Source organism: Nannobrachium achirus (genome assembly GCF_963921795.1).
Source record: "Nannobrachium achirus genome assembly, chromosome: 6".
Lineage (NCBI taxonomy): Eukaryota > Metazoa > Chordata > Actinopteri > Myctophiformes > Myctophidae > Nannobrachium > Nannobrachium achirus.
Window position 1 is genome coordinate 66,513,363 of NC_137815.1, and position 25,374 is coordinate 66,538,736.

At 41.2% G+C, this 25,374-nt stretch overlaps 1 protein-coding gene across 1 annotated transcript in view; it reads left to right on the forward strand.

Moving 5' to 3' along the window:
- LOC308287454 (metabotropic glutamate receptor 7-like) overlaps positions 1 to 25,374 on the forward strand; it is a gene marked incomplete at both ends in the record, with an annotated part of 249,076 nt that overhangs the window by 150,132 nt on the left and 73,570 nt on the right. The window contains one exon of the mRNA XM_080728627.1: positions 13,721 to 13,860. Within this exon, the coding sequence (XP_080584753.1) occupies positions 13,721 to 13,860 (140 nt within the window). The remainder of the gene's footprint in view (positions 1 to 13,720; positions 13,861 to 25,374) is intronic.

The following is a 25,374-nucleotide window of genomic DNA, read 5'->3' on the forward strand; positions in this document are numbered from 1 at the left end:
GCTGAACACATTGATGTTTTTATTTTCATTTTCTCACTAAGTATGTAGGAGTAGAACGGAACCGAAGTTTTTTGATACTTGCACTGACTAGTATGACTAGTATAGAAATAACTAGAAAAATATTGTTCCTTCGAAACAATTGTGGGCTCGCTTCAAGCCAGAAAACAATGGCTATAAAAGCACAAAATGTCAAGATCGCAGGCAGTGCTCTCTTTGACGTTACTGACGTCAAAGATTGGTCCATTTTGTTCCAAAAATGTGTTGTGCAAAAGTTGACCCGCTGGTGGCGCTATAACAGGCCAATGTGAGAAGGTTGGTATCTGTTCCTTGACCTATTGGGAATGTGCTTGCAAGATTTCACGCACATCCCAGGCTGTGTTCATGATTTGAGGTGTTTTTGGCTTTGGACACTTTATCGCTGCTTGCAGCTATATTTATTATTGTTATTTTATATTTTTTTTTGTGTGCACTTCATAGGCATGTTAGATAAAGGTCCTTAGATTGCGTGTAGAATGTTTCATGCAAATTGCAAAAAAAAATCCTAGAATAAAAACGGGTTTAAGCGTTTTACAAACTGCTCAAAATTATATAGCGCCCCCCTTTGGCCATTTGGGGTAAGATTGGTTTCAGTGATATTTGAACTAACCCTCTACACTATTTTGTCATGAAAATGTGACTTTGCATGTATGTTTTAGAGGCAGAAGAATAATTTGCATAAAAATGCAATATTGTTTGAATTATTTAAAAAAGCATGTTTCAAAGTTAAAGAAATCCGATCTGACAGATCTTTAGATATCGGTCCAAAGTTCACGTAAAAAAAGTTTTGTGCATGTGACGCGAAAATTCCAGAATAAAAGCGGGTTTACGCGTTTTACAAACTGCTCAAAATGGCGGAAAATCAAAGGGCGGAGCTTACTTAACAACGACACAGATGTCTTCCGCTCGAGTCAAAGCACGCGTGTAAGAAGTTGCATGTCTTCAAACGAAACGAGTCATGACTTATGCCCGTTTGAAGTTTGAATTTTCAGACGCTTCGTATAGCGCCCCCCTTTGGCCGATTGGAATAAAATTGGTTTCAGTGATACTTTGACTAACCCTCCACATCTTTGCCAAATGCCATGGACGTGTAACTTTGCATGTATGATTTAGAGGCCGAAGAATAATTTGCATGAAACCGCAATATTGATTGAATTATTAAAAAATTATATTTCACTTTAAAAAAATCTGGTTGATCAATCTGACCGTATTGGTCCAAAGTTCATGTGAAAAAAGTTTTGTGCACTTGACGCGAAAATCCCAGGAGGAGATAGATTTTTACTGTTTTTCATATAATTCCGAATTGTGGGAGACCTAAAGGTCAGAGGTCAAAAGTTAGAGGGTAAAAGTTGTTCGGCATGAGGAGACGCATAAGTGTATACAGGTTTCATGGCTGTATGTATAACACAGCATGAGCTATACCTGTTCAAAGATCGCACTTTTGAAGGCTTCCTACAGCGCCACCATTTGGCCGATTGCTATAAAAAATAATAGCACACTTCGCCACTGTAAACTGAACACATTGATGTTTTTATTTTCATTTTCTCACTAAGTATGTAGGAGTAGAAAGGAACCGAAGTTTTGAGGAGAACTTGATATGACGGTTAGATATTGTCACTAGAAAAATATTGTTCCTTCGAAACAATTGTGGGCTCGCTTCAAGCCAGAAAACAATGGCTATAAAAGTACAAAATGTCAAGATCGCAGGCAGTGCTCTCTTTGACGTTACTGACGTCAAAGATTGGTCCATTTTGTTCCAAAAATGTGTTGTGCCAAAAGTTGACCCGCTGGTGGCGCTATTATAACAGGCCAATGTAAGAAGGGTGGTATCTGTTCCTTGACCTATTGGGAATGTGCTTGCAAGATTTCACGGACATTGCAGGCTGTGTTCATGATTTGAGGTGTTTTTGGCTTTGGCCACTTTATCGCTGCTTGCAGCTATATTTGTTATTATTTTTCTTTTTGTGTGTGTGTGCACTTCATAGGCATATTAGATAAAGGTCCTTAGATTGTGTGTAGAATGTTTCATGCAAATTGCTAAAAAAATCCTAACGGGTTTAAGCGTTTCACAAACTGCTCAAAATGATATAGCGCCCCCCTTTGGCCAATTGGAGTGAGATTGGATTTCGTGATATTTGGACTAACACTCTACATCTTTGCCAAATGCCATGAACATGTTACTTTGCATGTATGATTTAGAGGCAGAAGAATAATTTGCATAAAACTGCAATATTCATTGAATTATTAAAAAAGCATGTTTCAATAAAAAAAAAAAATCCGATCTGACAGATCTTTAGATATTGGTCCAAAGTTCACGTAAAAAAAGTTTTGTGCACGTGGAGCGAAAATTCCAGAATAAAAGCGGGTTTACGCGTTTTACAAACTGCTCAAAATGGCGGAAAATCGAAGGGCGGAGCTTACTTAACAAAGACACAGATGTCTTCCGCTCGAGTCAAAGCACGCGTGTAAGCAAGTTGCATGTCTTAAAACGAAACGAGTCATGACTTATGCCCGTTTGAAGTTTGAATTTTCAAACGCTTTGTATAGCGCCCCCCTTTGGCCGATTGGACTAAAATTGGTTTCAGTAATACTTTGACTAACCCTCTACATCTTTGCCAAATGCCATGAACGTGTAACTTTGCATGTATGATTTAGAGGCCGAAGAATAATTTGCATAAAACCGCAATATTGATTGAATTATTAAAAAATTATATTTCACTTTAAAAGAAATCTGGTTGATCAATCTGACCGTATTGGTCCAAAGTTCATGTGAAAAAAGTTTCGTGCGCGTAACAAAAAAAACCCAGGAGGAGATAGATTTTTACTGTTTTTCATATAATTCCAAATTGTGGGAGATCTAAAGGTCAAAGGTCAAAAGTCAGAGCGTAAAAGTTGTTCGGCATGAGGAGACGCATACGTGTATACAGGTTTCATGGCTTTACCTCAAACACAGCATGAGCTATACCTGTTCAAAGTTCGCACTTTCGAAGGCTTCCTACAGCGCCACCATTTGGCCGATTGCTGTAAAAAGTAATAGCACACGTCGCCACAGTAAGCTGAACACATTGATGTTTTTATTTTCATTTTCTCACTAAGTATGTAGGAGTAGAAAGGAACCGAAGTTTTTTGATACTTGCACTGACTGCCTGCCTAGTATAGAAATAATGACAATATCTAAAGTGTGCTCGCCTTATAGGCGAGCCCACAACTAGAAAATATTGTTCCTTCGAAACAATTGTGGGCTCGCTTCAAGCCAGAAAACAATGGCTATAAAAGTACTAAATGTCAAGATCGCAGGCAGTGCTCTCTTTGACGTTACTGACGTCAAAGATTGGTCCATTTTGTTCCAAAAATGTGTTGTGCAAAAGTTGACCTGCTGGTGGCGCTATAACAGGCCAATGTGAGAAGGGTGGTATCTGTTCCTTGACCTATTGGGAATGTGCTTGCAAGATGATTTAGAGGCAGAAGAATAATTTGCATAAAACTGCAATATTCATTGAATTATTAAAAAAGCATGTTTCAATTTTAAAGAAATCCGATCTGACAGATCTTTAGATATCGGTCCAAAGTTCACGTAAAAAAAGTTTTGTGCACGTGGAGCGAAAATTCCAGAATAAAAGCGAGTTTACGCGTTTTACAAACTGCTCAAAATGGCGGAAAATCGAAGGGCGGAGCTTACTTAACAACGACACAGATGTCTTCCGCTCGAGTCAAAGCACGCGTGTAACAAGTTGCATGTCTTCAAACGAAACGAGTCATGACTTATGCCCGTTTGAAGTTTGAATTTTCAAACGCTTCGTATAGCGCCCCCCTTTGGCCGATTGGAATAAAATTGGTTTCAGTGATACTTTGACTAACCCTCCACATCTTTGCCAAATGCCATGAACGTGTAACTTTGCATGTATGATTTAGAGGCCGAAGAATAATTTGCATAAAACAGCAATATTGATTGAATTATTAAAAAATTATATTTCACTTTAAAAAAAATCTGGTTGATCAATCTGACCGTATTGGTCCAAAGTTCATGTGAAAAAAGTTTTGTGCACTTGACGCGAAAATCCCAGGAGGAGATAGATTTGTACTGTTTTTCATATAATTCCAAATTGTGGGAGACCTAAAGGTCAGAGGTCAAAAGTTAGAGGGTAAAAGTTGTTCGGCATGAGGAGACGCATAAGTGTATACAGGTTTCATGGCTGTACCTCAAACACAGCATGAGCTATACCTGTTCAAAGATCGCACTTTCGAAGGCTTCCTACAGCGCCACCATTTGGCCGATTGCTGCAAAAAGTAATAGCACGCGTCGCCACTGTAAACTGAACACATTGATGTTTTTATTTTCATTTTCTCACTAAGTATGTAGGAGTTGAAAGGAACCGAAGTTTTGAGGAGAACTTGATATGCTTGCCTGATAGATAAATAATGACAATATCTAAAGTGTGCTCGCCTGTTTACAGGCGAGCCCACAATAATGACAATATCTAAAGTGTGCTCGCCTTTAGGCGAGCCCACAATTAGCAAACCCTGTAATGTCTTTATTCATGATGGAGGGGCCTGGAATTATTTTATACTTTAGCTATTGAAAAATAGCAGATATACAAGCTCACAGCGCGGCACCGAGTGCAGCGCTGCAAGCTTGTAGATCTGCTATTTTTGAAAAGTAGTGAAAATGTCTGCAAATCTTTGAATATATGTATTTTTAAGCGAACATTTGTAACTCAAGTTTTGCTTCTGGGGATCCCTGGAACTGAATATTTTGAGATCTGGGTCCGTGGCTAAATAAATATATCATTTTGGGGGTCCTTCACATGAAAAAGTTTGAGCACCGCACTGACTTAGAAACATAGGTTTTTCAAAAAGCCTTAGAAGGATTTGAAATATTCAAAGACTCAAAGACAAGTACAAAGATATCTGCTATTTTTCAATAGTTAAAGCACAAAACAATGCGTAATAATGCGTTCCCAGTCTAAATGGGTTAAACCCCCTCCCCCTATGAAGAACATTCACGGGGGGCCCACAGTGAATCCTTGTACCCAGGGCCCAGGATTGGTGTGACACCCCTGGTGGAGACAGTTGGCAGCACGGTGCCAGGGGACAACAGCTACACATCTTGGAAAACAGAATGACTTGACGGAGATTTGAAACACCCCCCCCCCCCCCCCTCCCCCTATGAAGAACATTCATGGGGGCCTACAGTGAATCCTTGTACCCAGGGCCCAGAATTTGGTGTGACACCCCTGTCTTTATTCATAATGGAAGTGTCAGTGAAACGGTTACCCACTTGAATATAGCTGCTGTACATTGTTCATTTGTAAGAAAGACACACAGCTTACTGCATGAACCCGGTGCCCACGTGTTCTAATACAGGACAATAGTGAGGAAACTAAAAATAATTGATTCAAAGTCAAATATGTACATTTAGCTTAGCTCTTACCATAGGAGGTTTACAGGTTAAATGATTGAGGATTATTTCATGAGGCAAATAATACAGTACCGGTACTCTTCAAGGTACTCTTTGAGGCCGAAAGCCTTAAACGAGTGTGGATCACTAGCATCCTTTAAAATCGCCCTGAAAAAACACTTACAGGCAGCAGCCGTTCGTACCTGAAACCCTAAAACTCAGTGACAGCCATCCTTCCAGTCTGTTACCGTGAGAGGAATGAAGCATCATTTCAGAGAGTTCATGTGACATGGAAGTTCATTCGACCACAGCTCAGTGACAGCACAGAAATAACGTGTTGTGTCAATAGTGGAGAGAAGAGGAAGAGGAAGTACCCCAAACAATAGACAAGTGTACATAGAAATTGAACTAATAGGTGCATAAAGCGTCATAAATGGGGAGACAGGTCCATGGAGGGTGGGGGTCGGGGCACATAAATCAGCCATAAATGGGCCTTAAATGAATGCCCTATTTTATACTTTGTCCTGCAAACATTTCCACAACATGGTCCTTCCCCAGTGGAGAATTATGAAAGTCAGTCGTCTCATTACTTGGTTCGGATTAGAGATAGGGTTAGTAATGGAGAGAGACGGACAAACGCTAGCCTGGCCAGCCAGCCCTGATACTGCGCTCACTCATTCCTTCCCCAGTATCAGGTCTGGACTTCGGGCTATACCGAGTATGAAAAATCAGAAAATGATCGGGGCCAATCAGTGAATGTGTTTCAACTTCTGTCCGCACAACAAGTGAAAAGCTTCTCCTGATTGGTCGATGTGTAAATGGTGACGTAGAATACATGCTGCAGCATTTTCAAAACAACAATGGCTGCCCTCGACGCAACAACAAGGTGACAGTTACGTATTTCAGTGTTGGAATCAATTACAACAATTAAAAAGGAACAGGAGTTCATCGGCCGAAAATATGTGTTTGCCTGGCTGCACTGTGATGACGTCAGATGTTTTACTACGCTGATTGGCTAGATGAGTCTGTCTGTCAAGGCAAGTACTCCCACCCACTTTTCAAGCTGCCAATAGGCCAAAAGTCCAGATTTGAGGCATTTGTTCCCAAAAATTGTTTTGCTAAAGTTGACCCGCTGGTGGCGCTATAACAGGCAAATGTTAGAAGGGTGGCTTCTGTTCCTTGACCTAGTGGGAATGTGCGTGCAAAATTTCACGCACAGGCAGGCTGTGTTGATGATTTGAGGCGTTTTTGGCCACTTTATCGCTTCTTGCAGCTATTTATCTTTTTGTGCACTTCATAGGCATGCTAGATAAAGGTCCTTAGATTGTGTGTAGAATGTTTCATGCAACTTGCTAAAAAATCCCAGGATAAAAACAGGTTTAAGTGTTTTACAAAATGCTCAAAATGACCAATTGGGGTAAAATAGGTTTCAGTGATATTTGGACTAACCCTCTAGAGTATTTCATCATGAAAATGTGACTTTGCATGTACGTTTTAGAGGCAGAAGAATAATTTGCATAAAACTGCAATATTCATTGAATTATTAAAACATATTTGTTCAATTTAAAAAGAAATCCGATCTGACAGATCTTTAGATATTGGTCCAAAGTTCATGTAAAAAAAGGTCTGTGCACGTGACGCGAAAAATCCCAGGAGGAGATAGATTTTTACTGTTTATCATAATTCAAAATGGTGGGAGATCTAAAGGTCAGAGGTCAAAAGTCAGAGTGTTTGGCATGAGGAGACGAATATGTGTGTCCAGGTTTCATGGCTGTATGTCAAACAGAGCATGAGCTATACCTGTTCAAAGTTTGCACTTTCAAAGGCTTCCTACAGCGCCACCCTTTGGCCAATTGTTGCGAGCTTCGTGTTTTCGCCGTTTGGCATAGTCCTCTACCATATTGCCAAGTTTCGTAAAAAGCGACTGCACAGTCAAGCCAGGAGAGAAAAAGTGGCGGAAGAATAAGAAAAGCTTCAATATCAATAGTGGCCTTGCCACTCCGTGGCTTGGCCACTAAATACTGAACTCAATGTCTCAATGTGGGGTGAGTAATCAATAGGAAAAAAAATCATGTTGGGGGTGAACTACTCCTTTAATATAGAGGAGTTGAGCACAATGGAATTAGTTTACCACCAATCATTCACAGTAAATATAAACAACTGCATTGCAAAAACCTTTGGAAGCGTTTCTGAAACAGATTAATAGACATTGTAATTTATTCACAGTGTCTTTCACCTTTGCAATTTATTATATTAAGCTTTGTAAAATGTTATAATTTCAACATTTGAGGCAAAGCCTGAGCAATCTGCTCTGCCCTGGAGAGTGAATCTTATCAAGTAATTAGCAAACCCTGTAATGTCTTTATTCATGATGGAAGCAGGGGCGTTAAGGGGGGGAAAAGTGGGACTGAGTTAGTAGGGCCCAAGGTGGAGGGGCCTGGAATTATTGTATACTTTAGCTATTGAAAAATAGCAGATATACAAGCTCACAGCATGGCACCGAGTGCCACGATGCAAGCTTGTAGATCTGCTTTTTTTGAAAAGTCGTGAAAATGTGTGCAAATCTTTGAATATATGTATTTTTTAAGCGAACATTTGTAACTCAAGTTTTGCTTCTGGGGGTCCGTGGAACTAAATATTTTGAGATGGGGGTCCGTGGCCAAATTCATATCATCTTGGGGCTCCTTCACATGAAAATGTTTGAGCACCACTGACATAGAAACATAGGTTTTTCAAAAAACCTTAGAAGGATTTGAAATATTCAAAGACTCAAAGACTCAAAGACAAGTATATTTGCTATTTTTCAATAGTGAAGAACATTCATGGGGGGCCCACAGTGAATCCTTGTGCCCAGGGCCCAGAATTTGTTGTGACACCCCTGTCTTTATTCATAATGGAAGTGTCAGTGAAACGGTTACCCACTTGAATATAGCTGCTGTACATTGTTCATGTGTAAGAAAGACACACAGCTTACTGCATGAACCCGGTGCCCACTCGCTCCATTACAGGACAATAGTGAGGAAACAAAAAAAAAAGATTCAAAGCCAAATGTGTACATTTAGCTTAGCTCTTACCATAGGAGGTTTACAGTTTAAATGATTGAGGATTATTTCATGAGGTAATACAGTACCGGTACTCTTCATACAGCACTGTATTAATTAATACAGGGTTATTGTTGAAGTAAATAATATAAATACACTTTTTTATCATGGCAATACAAATGTAAAAACTTTTGCAATTCTTAGAAACTCAATCTCCTTCTGCAGGAGTCTGAAGACCTTCCCATCGTCACTCCCAGCATCCCCATTCTAACAAACACAAGCAAAATATCGATTCAGAAACGAAAGCCATTTCATTTCAAGACGTTGCTCTGTGTTGCCTGGGGTAGCTATTAACCCTTGTATTGATCTAACAGTAGTTGTCTGGTCATGGGAGGAATGACTAATTGAGCTCTACAGAGCAACACCAGTTAGACTCCAGACAGAGTGTCACCATGCGACGCTTGTATGGCTTTTTAAAGATATGTTTGGGGGCTTTTTATGCCTTTATTGATAGGACAGTAGACTGACAGGAACACGCAGCAAAGTTGGTCGGGATCGGGACTCGAACCAGCGTCAATGAGCCTAATGTGGTATGCACCTGGACCAGTAGGCCAGCAGGCGCCCCTGTATGGCTCTTTAAATTATGCTGCTGAAGTTGGATTTCCAATTGAGAGTCCATTTCTCGTTTCTTTGTTGTCACTCCTGGCTCAGTCGCCATGTTACAGTTGCTATGAAAGCCACTTGAAAGCTACACGGTCATACAATGATGATGGAGATATGAGAGGTGCCTATTATGAGATAATTATGATTGAGACCAGTGTGTATAATGGAATCCAGGGCCGGACAGGATGGCAATTATGGACAGAATGGCAGGACCGTAAAGAACAATTAGGATCACCATGTCTTACAAAAGTGATAGCAATTAGTTCATTTTTAAAATAATGTTTTTCTTTTTTAAAGGGATATTCCACTTTCAAAAAAGGTCTGCCTTGCATGAGTCTGCCTCCCCAGGCTCAGGGCCTCTCCACATACACACCCATTGTAACTTCAAACTCCATTTTAACCATGATAGATTCATTAAAAACACACATTATTTTTTCTGGTGACTCATACTACCATCCTAATATGTGAGCAGGCCGTGTTTTTTCGATAACTTTTTTCATTTATTTTTAATAATTTTGTTATGTATTTAATTTTTCTAATTTTCCCAAAGAATTATTAAAAATACATGAACAAAGTTATCGAACTATACTATACTATACTATACTATACTATACTATACTATACACAGTATGATGGCCTGATGGGATACCTTACTCAAGGAATGAAATAAGGTTTTCAGTTTCCTTTCTAAATAGATAATCAGGGTGATTTATTTTATGGACCATAAAGCCGGTGAGTTTGATGACGCATCTCTGATGCATCTCACAGGCCTTTTGATCTAAAAAGAAAAGAAAAAGATTTTTTTTTTCTCTCTTTTTTTATAGTTTTTTCAAAGTTCAGTGGAGCGTGGATTATGGCTTTATGTTCTATGAGAGAGCACAGCGTGGATTACCATAAATATACCTTGACATTGCATGCACTTGATATTCATTCTTCTGAATGATTTGATTTATATAAACACACGCACGTACGCATGCACGTTCCGCACATTACGAACGCACGCACGCACGCACGCACGCACACACGCACGCATGCGATGGCTGTTTCTTTGCTTGCGAAGATTATAGGAGGATTTTAGAGTTTGGGGTCCTTTTGCTTTGCTTTGAGGCAGGCACGTTCATGTGAATATAAGCCGATCTTTGACAGGCAGATTTTTGGGCAACTGGTGCACTTCATAACTCCTGTCCTGATGTGGCTGCAGTCTGGGTGGATTTCGTGCCGAAGTTTGTGCATTGTAGCCGTCTTCTTGATGTTGCTGAGCTTAACGGCAGCGTTGTTAACTTCAGAGCGCCAAGAGTTTTTATCAGCGGCCGTGGACTCCCACGTTTTAGCCTCCAAGCCTGCTACAGTTAGTTGGTATTTAAACTGGTCTTTGAAGCGTTTCCGAGGTCCACTTCTGTCCCGCTTCCCCTGACACAGCTCACCTTAGAAGACTGCTTTTGGCAGCCTGGTATCCTCCATGCGATAGACATACCCAGTTCAGTGCAGCTGACGAACCAGCAGTGTATGCTTGCGTGGGTGTGTGCGTGAGAGCGTGTGTGCGTGCGTGCGTGTAAATAGATATCTAAAACTTTTGAATTTTAGTGTGGCCAAGTTGGTTGGAAAAAATCTCATAAAACTGCAAAATAAAAAACATGTCTTCCCAAATCTGTATTCTCAAGAGTAGAACGATTGGATTTGTAGGCCTACTGTATATAAACACCATTTTAGAAAGAGAGGGTATGGTCATTTTCGCACATTAATTTTAATGTCTAATCTACCAACCTTATGTACTGTAACAAGTGGATTATGCTATGTGTATACAGTATTATGTACACATCTTAGATTTTTGCCTATCCTCTACATGTATTTTTCTCTTTTCTTTTGCTACTAGCTCATAATCTGGATACTTGGCAGTCTTGTGTGCTACACTACCTACCTAAGTACCATTATTGACACATCCAAAGCCTGAGGCATTTATAATATTCAAGTTGCACTGATCTGCTCCATAATTACAATTTACACTTCAGGCATTTAGCAGACATTTTTAATCCAAAGCGACTTACAATAAGCAGGTAATACATCAATATAATAAGCAAGATATGTCATTACATCAACAACAATATAACAAGGCATAGGAATATCAATCTAGAAAAATAATAACATAGATATACCATGCACCTAATCAGTTAAAAACCTTTCTAAAACCTAGAAATGCTATCTAGCTTCATGTATGGCCATTGAGAGAAGGGGAGTGTTATGGGTTTAGGTGGAGTCTGAAGAGGTGAGTATTCAGTCCACGGCGGAAGCTAGGGAGTAAGTCTGTAGTTCTAAGTGTGACAGGGAGTTTATTCCACAGTTTGGGGGCCAGGAGGGCAAATCGTCTAGGACAAGTGGATTTTTGTCTTGGGGTTTTTAGCGAGGGTTCTGTCAGCATCCCTGTGTTGGCTGCTGTGAGTGAACGGGTGGGGTTGTAGGGGTTGATCAGGTTTTGGAGGTATGGAGGAGCCGTACCTTTGGCTGCTTTGAAGGTCAGCATCAGTGTTTTGTATTCAGTGCGGGCCGCAACCGGGAGCCAGTGGAGGGAGCAGAGAAGGGGGGAAGACGTGTGAGAATTTTGGCTGGTTGTAGACCAGTCGTGCTGCGGCATTTTGGATCAGTTGGAGAGGTTTAAAGGAGTAGTTCACCCACAAAATAACTTTTTTTCTATTGATTAGTCACGCCATGGAGACTAGAGTTAGAGTTAGTTTTTTGTCATATTCCTAAGACAAAAATGTGATAAGAATAAATTGACCCCCATTCGTTCCGGATGGGGACCCGTCTCGAAACGGGTCCCCATCCGGAATCAATGGGGGTAAATTTACTCGAATCAAATTTTTGTCTTAGGAATGTGACATAAACCAAAAAATATTATTGAACTCTACTCTCCATGGCATGAGTAATCAATAGAAAAAAAGTCATTTTGGGGGTGAACTACTCCTTTAACTGCTGTGAGGAGAGAGTTACAGTAGTCGTAGTTACAGAGGCTTTTGAACAGTCAAGTGCACATGCTAGCTGGCAATTGTTGCATGCTTGCCATTAGATTATCCAGCTAAGCCCCGTGTGTCGGGAGTTCAGCAGGGTTCACGCACTTACAATTAAGATGGCACATTCACTCCAAGAGCTTGGCAGGCATGTTGGAAAACAATCGGAAAATGTGTGTTGGTGATGAACTCCCAGCTTCAAGGCCTAATTACCATTTCAGATCATCCCCAGCTCTTGTAAGATTCATGTGAATGCACTGTAATAACAAGCCTCATTGTAATGCATTGCCATGTAGCTAATCGCTGTGTAAAGAGGGCAGGCGGGGTAACCTCGTCGTGTCTTGTTGCCCATGGGGCAGCAGAATTCACTCAAGCGAAACGAGCGCTGGTCATTTGACACGATCCTTGCATAGCTAGTGGGATGAAAGTGTTGAGTTAATGCACTTAGTAAACCCAAGCGAATAAGCAAGGCACAGGCATGAATGCATGGCATGAACCCTCCGGCTGATACAGTACATGTGTAACATACACGCACACACGCACACACACACGCGCAATGATGAAAAATGCAAAGATGTAAAGAAATACATAGTAGGCTATAATACATTCAAACAAACTCCCAGGGAAATACGTTTTCTTTGAGTGAGTGCAAAAAATAAGAAGAAAAAACACACTAAATAAATAAATAGGATTAAGGAAAAAGAAAGAAAAGTAGTTGATAATCCGTTGTGCATCACTGCAGGTCATGATGCTGGTTGTCATGGTCTGTGGGAGAACAGAGTTTAACCAAAGGGAGAGAAACACACTGGAGGGACGCTGAGCAGTAACAAGTAGACATGCAGGCTCCCTATTAAGAAAATAGCCTTTACTAACCCTAGGATATCTCTGCATATCTCTCTCTCTCTCTCTCTCTCTCTCTCTCTCTCTCTCTCTCTCTCTCTCTCTCTCTCTCTCTCTCTCTCTCTCTCTCTCTCTCCGGCGTTAAGCAAACCATGTCTCTCTACCTTTTGCCGTTTAGCTTTTCACCTCTCTCTCTGTTTCTTTCTCTCTCCGTTTCTCTTTCTCTGTCACTCCAGTTGTTTCCTTCGTCTCTCTCCCTCCCCTCTTTCCTCCTCTCTCCTTCTGAACTCAATACGGACATGAAGGAGCCTCCCGGCCCTGAACACAGAGGGAGTCCAGCCAAAAACAAATAAACAAAGTGTGTTTGAGGGGCCTTTTTGGTATCACAGAATGAAAAAGAGGAATAATGAAGGCCAGAGAGTTCAGAGACATAATGGGGAAGAATTGCATCATTTTGGAGGCAGCTCATCCAGAGCAGAGATACGGTGGAAATGTGACAAGTAGTCTACTCAGGGTACAGGGATTCACTCACGTTTTGTACTTTAACTATTGAAAAATAGCAGATCTACAAGCTCACAGCGCGGCACCGAGTGCCGTGCTGCGAGCTTGTAGACACCACTGCAACACTGCTTCTTCTGTCAAGCACTTTGTGACTCTGTTATTAAAAAGCGCTATACAAATAAAGTGTATTATTATTATATTATTGTAAACAATCTGAATGTTCCTGTGCCATTCCACAGGAAGTGCCGGCACCTCGGTGACGTTCAACCGTAACGGCGACGCGCCAGGACGCTACGACCTGTTCCAGTACCAGCGGAACAACGTGAGCGGACAGGCCTACCGACCCATTGGCCAGTGGATGGACACGCTGCAGCTTAACGTGAGTACCTTCAGGGGCGTCACAAGGGGGGGGAAAGTGGGACTGAGTTATTAGGGCCCAAGGTGGAGGGGCCTGGAATTATTTTATACTTTAGCTATTGAAAAATTGCTTGTAGATCTGCTATTTTTGAAAAGTCGTGAAAACGTGTGCAAAGCTTTGAATATATGTATTTTTTAAGCAAACATTTGTAACTCAAATTCTGCTTCTGGAGGGTCCCTGGAACTAGATAAATTATTTTGAGATGGGGGTCCGTGGCCAAACACATATCATTTTGGGGGTCCTTCACATGAAAAGGTTTGAGCACCACTGACATAGAAATATAGGATAGGATTTAAAATATTCAGATCGTTTATTTTCAAACTGTTTGTACTTTTACTTGTGGTACTTTGGTACTTTGGTATATTTTGATGCCAATACTTTCGTACTCGAGCACATTTTTAACAAGAGTATATCTATATGGCTATATTCATATGGCAGTATTGATACTTTTACTTAAAATGCCACTGACACCTCCCCGCTACGGGGGGGCGTATTGGGATGGGAAGAGAATGTACATTGTAGGTACAGTACATTATAACTCTATGGTACAGTACGGGCGCGTCGTGACGTCATCAACAATTTTAACCAAAATGTGCCAAAGATTTACCTTGTTTTTTCGTGACACGCCCCTTTAAGTAAAACATTTGAGTATTTTTTCCTCCACTGCCATGGACTGTGGATGTCACAAAGCTAGCATCCAGGCTTGCTAAGGCACACCGTTGTTCCACCAGGGGCCATTTTGTACAACCAGCTTTACTGCTGCCAGGGGCCCTCAGGGCCACACGTTGTCACGGCACATCGTCGCTCCGTTCTGCACCAAACCTGCACAAACACTGATGTTCAGGCCTTCAGGGGTCTGGCCTGAGAATAGTCAACAACAGAAATCCTAAGTTGCATACAGTACATATGGGGCTCATTTGTACAGCAGTGTTGCAAAGACTGTTTGACACTTCAAATGGCCATAACTCTGTGAACATTGCTCATCATAGATTAGCACAATAAAAGGACTAGATTTGTGTCATCTAACAACATTGACACTGTGAAGCAATTTTGTTCTTTGAGGTTTAGCTCTTAAAAATGTATCCAGGAATCTGTACTCCAGGCATCTGGCTCAACAGGCTTGGGAATCAGCAATATTTTTGCGACCTTCAGCTCTACCGGCTGTCCCTCCGCCGGTACACAGTATCTCTAAAGTCATGTCATCAACATGGATATGTCCCATTTCCCATATTCCCTCCTGATTGGCTACAATTGCCTTCTAAAGTTTGTGTATGCGACCTGACAGTTGCTTATCTCCCGTTTAGGGAGTCTTACTGGTTATTATGGTTGTAGTATTATGATGATTATGATGTGACATATGACCGGATGTCAAATCAAATTGGTTGCAGCTTGTTAGATCTCACATTCCTTTTGAATGGTACCAACCGCTCCTACATCTGGCTTTGCGTGTATGTACGTCCGTCCGTCCGTCTGTCCATCCGTCCGTATGTCTATCCAAGCAGCATTGGCCAAGCTTCACGGGACACTTAATGAAATTAACTCATAAAAGGCACCGCTCACTTCACACTGGGTGTGATTTTTAAATAAACAACTGTCAAAAAAAAAGAAGTTTTTATTACTAGGCTCTTCCGAGATTCCAAATCAGTAAAAACATTGAAAACGTGAATCTCCATGATATAAGTTTAATGTTACAGTATAATATATAGACAAATAAGATCTATTAGGACAATGTTTTTTGGACTACAGAGTACAGACTATACAGGGAAATGCACATAATTTGAATTACCTCTACTACTTCAGCCAAGTAATAATATTTCTTTCCATAATATTTGACAGCTTCATCTCTTGTCATGAACCAAAAACTAAAAAGGTCAAATATGTGAACATTTGGGTGTGTTCTGCACCAAACCTGCACAAACACTGATGTTCAGGCCTTCAGGAGTCTGGCGTGAGAAGAGTCAACAACAGAAATCCTAAGTTGCATACAGTACATATGGGGCTCATTTGTACAGCAGTGTTGCAAAGACTGTTTGACACTTCAAATGGCCATAACTCTGTGAACATTGCTCATCATAGATTAGCACAATAAAAGGACTAGATTTGTGTCATCTAACAACATTGACACTGTGAAGCAATTTTGTTCTTTGAGGTTTAGCTCTTAAAAATGTATCCAGGAATCTGTACTCCAGGCATCTGGCTCAACAGGCTTGGGAATCAGCAATATTTTTGCGACCGTCAGCTCTACCGGCTGTCCCTCCGCCGGTACACAGTATCTCTAAAGTCATGTCATCAACATGGATATGTCCCATTTCCCATATTCCCTCCTGATTGGCTACAATTGCCTTCTAAAGTTTGTGTATGCGACCTGACAGTTGCTTATCTCCCGTTTAGGGAGTCTTACTGGTTATTATGGTTGTAGTATTATGATGATTATGATGTGACATATGACCGGATGTCAAATCAAATTGGTTGCAGCTTGTTAGATCTCACATTCCTTTTGAATGGTACCAACCGCTCCTACATCTGGCTTTGCGTGTATGTACGTCCGTCCGTCCGTCTGTCCATCCGTCCGTATGTCTATCCAAGCAGCATTGGCCAAGCTTCACGGGACACTTAATGAAATTAACTCATAAAAGGCACCGCTCACTTCACACTGGGTGTGATTTTTAAATAAACAACTGTCAAAATAAAAGAAGTTTTTATTACTAGGCTCTTCCGAGATTCCAAATCAGTAAAAACATTGAAAACGTGAATCTCCATGATATAAGTTTAATGTTACAGTATAATATATAGACAAATAAGATCTATTAGGACAATGTTTTTTGGACTACAGAGTACAGACTATACAGGGAAATGCACATAATTTGAATTACCTCTACTACTTCAGCCAAGTAATAATATTTCTTTCCATAATATTTGACAGCTTCATCTCTTGTCATGAACCAAAAACTAAAAAGGTCAAATATGTGAACATTTGGGTGTGTTCTGCACCAAACCTGCACAAACACTGATGTTCAGGCCTTCAGGAGTCTGGCGTGAGAAGAGTCAACAACAGAAATCCTAAGTTGCATACAGTACATATGGGGCTCATTTGTACAGCAGTGTTGCAAAGACTGTTTGACACTTCAAATGGCCATAACTCTGTGAACATTGCTCATCATAGATTAGCACAATAAAAGGACTAGATTTGTGTCATCTAACAACATTGACACTGTGAAGCAATTTTGTTCTTTGAGGTTTAGCTCTTAAAAATGTATCCAGGAATCTGTACTCCAGGCATCTGGCTCAACAGGCTTGGGAATCAGCAATATTTTTGCGACCGTCAGCTCTACCGGCTGTCCCTCCGCCGGTACACAGTATCTCTAAAGTCATGTCATCAACATGGATATGTCCCATTTCCCATATTCCCTCCTGATTGGCTACAATTGCCTTCTAAAGTTTGTGTATGCGACCTGACAGTTGCTTATCTCCCGTTTAGGGAGTCTTACTGGTTATTATGGTTGTAGTATTATGATGATTATGATGTGACATATGACCGGATGTCAAATCAAATTGGTTGCAGCTTGTTAGATCTCACATTCCTTTTGAATGGTACCAACCGCTCCTACATCTGGCTTTGCGTGTATGTACGTCCGTCCGTCCGTCTGTCCATCCGTCCGTATGTCTATCCAAGCAGCATTGGCCAAGCTTCACGGGACACTTAATGAAATTAACTCATAAAAGGCACCGCTCACTTCACACTGGGTGTGATTTTTAAATAAACAACTGTCAAAAAAAAAGAAGTTTTTATTACTAGGCTCTTCCGAGATTCCAAATCAGTAAAAACATTGAAAACGTGAATCTCCATGATATAAGTTTAATGTTACAGTATAATATATAGACAAATAAGATCTATTAGGACAATGTTTTTTGGACTACAGAGTACAGACTATACAGGGAAATGCACATAATTTGAATTACCTCTACTACTTCAGCCAAGTAATAATATTTCTTTCCATAATATTTGACAGCTTCATCTCTTGTCATGAACCAAAAACTAAAAAGGTCAAATATGTGAACATTTGGACCTCCATGCCATCTCATAATTAAGCAGCGAAGCACTTCTGCTTCAAAGGTCAGACGTTAGTAAATATTCTGTTATCACCTATTAATTATGAATTAGGCATACACACAGGCAGAATTTTATTTGTTTGATCCTCAACTTAATAAGCTGCTGTGCTTTCACCAGTGTTGCATCATTACACCACAACACATGTGTATAGGCTACTGACATGTTTGCTGAGATAACTGAGATAAAGAGAAATGTTTAATTATTAACCAAACATTATCACTGAACTACACTCCTCCTCCTACTACTACTACTACTAGCCTAGGGTCCCTTCACTTTCCGGGGTTTGATCCGGTCGGGAGCGGAAAACCTCTCTACGTCATGTTGTAGTCTTAGACCTAGACGAATTACACTTTGGCTGGAACGATCAAACCGGAAACAGTTTTAACCCAAAATAATTCCCCTGCGCTCAAGGACATACTTTTAGGACCTACCTAATAAACCCCTTAATGCGTTTGGTATATGCATCTTTTAGTCCAACTCGTAGCGACTGGCAAGACTACACTATAGGCTACTCGAGCATTTTAATAGAGAAACAAACGGGGGGAACCAAAACAAAGCGACACCGCTTCTTCTGCTTGTGGTTTCCGCTTAGACAGGATCAAACTGCCCGTTGTAAACGACCACCAGGCTTTCCCCCGTGAAAGCCTGGTGACGCGAGGTTACTACTACTCTGTTTCTCCAATAAGTTGAGCAACGAGTCACAGTTCTGTCAAAACTGTCTCTCTAGAGAGCTACCGTTTTTTAAATATTATTCACTTTATGTGGACAAACTGTGAACATGTAGTGAATGCATACTGTATATCCAAGCAAGGACAACTGTATGAATCAGTGGAGTTCCAATCATCTCCAGGGAAAGATGCTGATGTGGACCGTAAATGTGGTAATGTGCAGTGTACTGTGGGGAAATGCTTATCGTCACTGTCGGGCAGAAACCTTGTATCTCCAAGTTTCAAATGTGTACGGTTTTTCTTAAAGTAAAGCCCTGCTTCACCATACAAGGCCGTCGCACAAAAGTAGTGAAAACAGCCGATCTACAAGCACACAACGCCTCGCATTGCGAGGCGTTGTGGGCTTGTAGATCGGCTGTTTTCACTAGTTTAGTTCATTTTTTAAATGATGAATACAAAACAAACGCTTTTGGACATACAAGGTTTCCACCCGAGAACGACGCTATGCTATTGGTGCTGCAGATACAGTACATGCATGTAGTTCTGCAGCCGTATAATGGATCTCTCGAGGTCTTTCGCATTTCTTTTTTGCTCCATAATGCCCCGACATGCCTCAGAACACAGCAGCACCTGCAGCACGCCGGTTGGTAGCAAAAGTCTACGTTATTTGCTTATTTTGTTTGCCTCAGCAGACAGCAAGCCCCAGTGCTGCAGTATAATCCTGTATAGCCGGTGCCAGCGTGCCACTACGACAAAGGAACGCTTTAGTTGACATAATTCTCTTTATTTCCCTCCAAGAGTCAATGAGAAAAAACAGGCACGTGCAGAGAATGTTAGAGATGCAGGGGCTGAAATTTCTAAAAGGGCTTTTTGGTGAAAATAGTGAAAATAGCAGACCGCCAAGCTCACGACGCGTCACAGCGCGGCACGTTGTGAGCTTGGAGGTCTGCTATTTTCGGTGCTTGATACCACACTGAACTAAGCATAATCAAGTGAATACTGGAGATGTGGGTGTACGGCATGGATTTCTTTCTACACAGAGAGGGCAATTCTTTCAACATAAGATGCTGTATTCAAGTTCAGGAGAGTTTGGACAAGGCAATTCTCTTGAACGCTGCCTTCAGGTATGGCATGGAAAGAGGACATTTGCATCTCTTTCACCATAGTAAAAACTGCATTCATGGTCTGGAGAGGACACGTTAAGAGAGGACAGTTAAAAGGGCAAGGGCTCAAGCCCCCTATATGTCTATGTGCGTGCCTGAGAAACAACCCCATTCTACTCAAGGAGGTCCCTTTAGGTTATATCCGACATTGAGCCCCCCCCCCCCCCCCCCACACACACACACACACACACACACACACACACACACACACAATTAACCTTGGCTTTCTTTGTAGTTCAGTGTCAGTGTAAGAAAGAAACACTATAATAGACAGTATTGTAAGTTAGTGTTATGGCTGCTGTATGACTCGGCCGGCGCAGTGTTCTGCCTCTGTATTCACAGCCATATCTCTGCTGCTTCACACTGTTAAATTATTCACCTCAATGGCCCCTGGTAAGCCAGATGTGGTGCTTGCTGTCGCGATTACGCCTCACTTTTATTGCGTCTCCCCCTCTGTCCTTATATTTCTCTGTGTGTGTGCGTCTGTGTGCGTGTGTGTGTGTGTGTGTGTGTGTGTGTGTGTGTGTGTGTGTGCGCTCGCGCGCGTGTGTGCGTGTGGGCGGGCGTGTAGTTGTGTGCATCAGAGAAAGGAGAGCTCAACACCACAAATTATGTTCAAACATGACCTAATCCAATTTGTCCCAAGATTGTCTCTGGCAATTAGGGATCATGGCTTAGAAGACGATCAATCGAACATCGTCATCTTCTGAAGATTGTTAACCTTTCTTTGAACTTGTGCTCCCGTAGGAGATGAGAACTCCCTGCTTACCCCTAGGGGTTGTCTGGCTCGTTATGCATGGATCAATGATCCTAATGTGCCTCGCTGGCATACATGATCTGGTCCACATATCCTTGTCTGCTCCACGTCTGTATTGAAGGAAGAGAGAATGTGTGTTTGAAATGCTATGTCTCTTTTTTTCTTTTAACGAGCCCGAAATGCTGACAGATGAAAGATATTGTGTGATTTAACCTACAATTCATCTAGAACGGTTTCCTTTATGATTTATGCGTGCCGCTTGTGTAGAATCATGTGACATGTCTTGGTCTAATTTTACAATTACAGACGTTTTTTTTATGAATAAATTGTAATTTTGTCCAATCGGTATGGTTAAGCAATATTACACAAGAGGGTGTGCGTTACTGACACCAGCGTCGCTGCAGGAACGAGGCGTGCCAGCATTAAAAAGGGGACTTCGATCAACCTCCTAATGTGATACATCCATCTAATTAGAATTCTTAAACATTAAGGCAAGGGTCTTCAACAGGGGGTCAGGGACCCCTAGAGGGTCCCTAGAGTTATTACAGGGGGCCCTTCAAATCTTTATGTTGTAGAAACTTTTTTCTCCTTTTTTATATTAACCACTTGAACCCTATAGTGTCCATCTGTCCATATTCTGAGAACTTTAGCCAAAAATAGCCGATCTACAAGCTCACAACGCCTCGTAGATCGGCTATTTTTGGCAAATAGGTTTGGTGTAGAGGGGAAAAAGAGCAGACTAAGTACAGAGTGAAAGGTCAAGTTTATTAAGTTATGATGGTTCAAGTGGTTAAATATCTGGAAACACAAATTTACTTGAATCCAAAATACACTGATGATTGTGCTGTCAAACGATTAGACTATATGGAATCCATGATAAGGTTGTGGGGGTCCCTGTTAAATCTCTCGCTCAACTAAGGGGTCCTTGGCCTGAAAACGTTGTAGTGCATTTCCCTTTTTTGTCGTTATCATCCTTTTCGTGTTCTTCTACTTCTATGCTGCTCTAGGCACAGGGCTTTGTGTAAGCCTAATGGGTTAATTAGGTTTTGGTCTAATGGGCCCCTGTCAGGCCTGCACAGCTGTCTTGGACAACTATTTCACTTATCAGATATACCCCAGACAGCTCTATTAACATTGCAGACAGAATCTCCTCCAGGCACAAACTAAACCAATATGATTTATTTGGGGGCAGAAACAAAGTTCAGTGTTTCTTCATTGGTCCATTTAGTGTATAGCATACACGTACAGTATGATGTATACTGTATACATTTACACTCATGCATGTAGACTGTTATGTGAGTTTAGAGCATTTGAAAACGGTTGTAGAATGAGGTATAGTTAATAGTTCAGCGTGTACAGCAGGGGTAGACAACCTTAGGCACAGGGGAGGGTGATCACTGGCACACTGGCAGAAGTGTGCGAGAGAGGATTTATTAAATTAAGTCAGCTAATTTGCAGCAAATTACATCCTGCACATAATTCTACATTCATTAAAACTCTGAACTTTGGCTGGGGAGGGAGTCGGGGAGATAGGTGGGTTATTGCTCTGAGTCTAATGATCATTGCAATGTCCTGACAAACAAAATATGTCTGAATCTTTGAAGGGGTGTCATTAAAAGTTATGTTGACAATGACATGGCACACTGACTATCTAGAAAATAAAAACATGGTAGAATAGAATAGAATAGAATAGTCCCCAATACTAGGGGTGTTTTTTTACCCAAGTGTTTGTGTTTGTTTATACATTTTATATATGCACATACGTGAAATTTGTCCTCTGTTTTTTTTTTTTAAGTGAAACACCCCTTTAAGAAGAGTAAATTCCAATGAGGAGGCATTGCAGGCACATCCTTGCCCAGGCTCATAAAAGCCTCTTTGACTGTCCCTGACATTCAACAATGTACCAACAAATGTAATCTCACTTACAGCAGAATGTGCACAGGTGGATTAAAATGCCCCACATCAACATATATGGGATTAGCAGATTAATTTTGGAAATGGATCCCTGTAAGAATGATTTACAGTAATGAAATTCCTACCAGACACATTGAAATCACTATGAGGCATTGTTTAATAAAGTACAGCCTGATCTTTTGCTGTTGACCCTCTACAACAGGGGTATTCAACACAATTGTCCAGGGGGCCACATTGACAGAAACCCAAGGGGTCGGGGGCCGCACTAACGTATCCACCCCCCCCCCCCCCCCCCCCCCCCAACGGGCACGACCACATTTTCACTACTACATTTTCACAAACAAGCACATTTTCATCTAACTACATTGCAAAGCAGAATACTTTTCAAGTAGAATACTTTTCATGTTAATGTGCTTAATTTATGTTCAAGTTGACAACTGTACACATGCTTTCTTGTTACTTAGTGCTAACTACATCACACTAGTGATGGCCAACCTGGCTTTGATGCTATCTTAGAGTAGATGTCGACCTTATTGACAGTGCACACACAATTGCCTTCTTTGATGCTTTAACGATGCTCAACGAGGATCAGGTGGGTCGCAGACACACACACTCCACTCTGCTGCAGTGCTCTGACTGGAGTCTCTTCACTTGAATATGATGGAATATGATTAGGGATTACTGTGATTATGGTAAAATGAAGCTCACGTTCCATATCGCGCAAACCATACCTATAACGTTCATTAGTCTCCACGAAAGAAAAAAAATAGATTTTGAAAAAAATTTTTTTTTTCAAAAATCTTTTTTTTTTTTTTTTTTTTTCAAAATTGCTCCAGGGGCCACAAGGAAGGTCCCCGCGGGCCGCATTTGGCCCGCGGGCCGCCAGTTGAATACCCCTGCTCTACAACATCAGGGTCATGCTATTACAGTATATGGCATGCAATTGGATCACTATGAGGCATTGTTTAAGCCATTCAGAACGGGTACGCATTAGTGCGTATTATTATTTTATGCTTTAACTCATACTGTGCCAAGGCCACAAGAGGGCGCCAAAGTGCCAGAGATACTCCCATAGCCCACCGCTGTAACATACAGGGACCCACGCAGCAGTGGCTTTTCATTTCACGTTGACCAGTGGAATGAAAATGACCCGGATGAAGAGAGCTACAAGATCGCTATAGGCTATCACTCATTTTAGAAGCCCGATTTGCGGTGATTTAGCCGCAAATAAAACTTTTCTGCTTCCATAGGAACACAGTTCAGAGAAAATGAGCTCTAAAGATGTGAGAATGTATTGGATTGGGCAACAGATCTCGGTCGGCAGACTGGATGAAAATTTAGATCCAGGCTTCGGTGAGGCCTCTGATTATTTAATTCATTTTATTAAAAAAGCCGGACTAGTTCGGGATGGCACCCCGGAATACGTCGCGCCGCCGACAGCATAGATTGCGTAAAAATTGGGGGGCTCTAAACTTGGCATCTGGCCATTTTCAATGGAATAAATCGTCGGACCACGTAGAATGGCTCGTTGGAAAGCGTAGGACGAGCCAGGACCACCCACGTCTCTACAAGCAGCTCAGGGTAAGTAAAATAGCAAAAAAAATATTGTATTGTATTGAAAAAAAGCTGAACTTGTTCGGGATCGGCACTAGAAGGGTTTTAACTATTAAAAAATTGCAGACCGAGTGCCGCGCTGCGAGCTTGTAGGTCTGCTATTTTTGAGAAATCGCGAACATTTGAATTTTTACCCGATTTTTACCCGATTCTATAAGAGTTACAAATATATTCAAAGATTCAAAAATAGCAGATCTAGAAAGCTCTCAGCTGTGAGCTTATATATATATGCTATTTTTCAATAGTTAAAGTATTAAATAATTTTAGGCCTAAATCTTTTAACTGTTCTGCTGCCCTTGACGATCCTCACCGTCATTAAAACCGGTTACTACACGACGCCATTGACAGCGCTCACCGTCAATCTTACTGTATTTACAGTAAATGTATTAATACTTACAGTATGTAGCTCCGGTCGCGGCCGCATCGGTAATGTCCGCGATTTGTTTAAAACGCACGTTGGGCGTGCACGCGAAGTGAAGCTCCTCCATATTAAGTCAATGGAGAGGCCCATAAAGAGACTTCATTTACTCCAAATAAGACTTTTAAACACAAAGCACAGCTCCAAACAACAATAGCAAGACAAGCCTGGCGGCCGCCATGACACACTGTCACATGACACATGTCATGTGACTAGATGACGTAATCGTTGATGTCATTCAACAGTCCGTGTGTGTACACACATTCCAGGCAGGCCTTTCACAATAAGAGCGTGTGCTAATGGGCAGATCTGCGTGGCGTCAAAGAAAAGTTAACTCTTCATACCCTGCAGCACTAATTGTGTTAATAAAGTACTGGCTGATCTTCTGCTTTTGACCCCACACAACCTGCAGGGTCATGCTATTATTATGGCTTGCAATTCATGGACAGCTGCTCTATTTCCAAACAGAATGTAAGATATTATGTGATTACATTGTTGATGTTATGTTTGTTAGGCTATTAGTTGCTTTGCTTTGTTTTAACATCCTATTTTAAATAGGACAGCCACCCCAATCTCATTCATCAGTAATATTGTTCCAGCATCTACTGTATATTGTACTATAGACACATTTTTGGTCCACGTTAGTGCACGCGCAGGTCGGTACCAAAATTAGCCAATGAAACCAGTGCTCCCCAAAACAACAGGTTTGGGGATTGGTGGGAATTGATTAGTCACCTGTGCATTTAGTACAAGAAACGGGTCTATAGGTCCATTATTGCAAATTTGTCATTTAGTTATACTCTGATACCCATGCTGACACACTTAGTTGA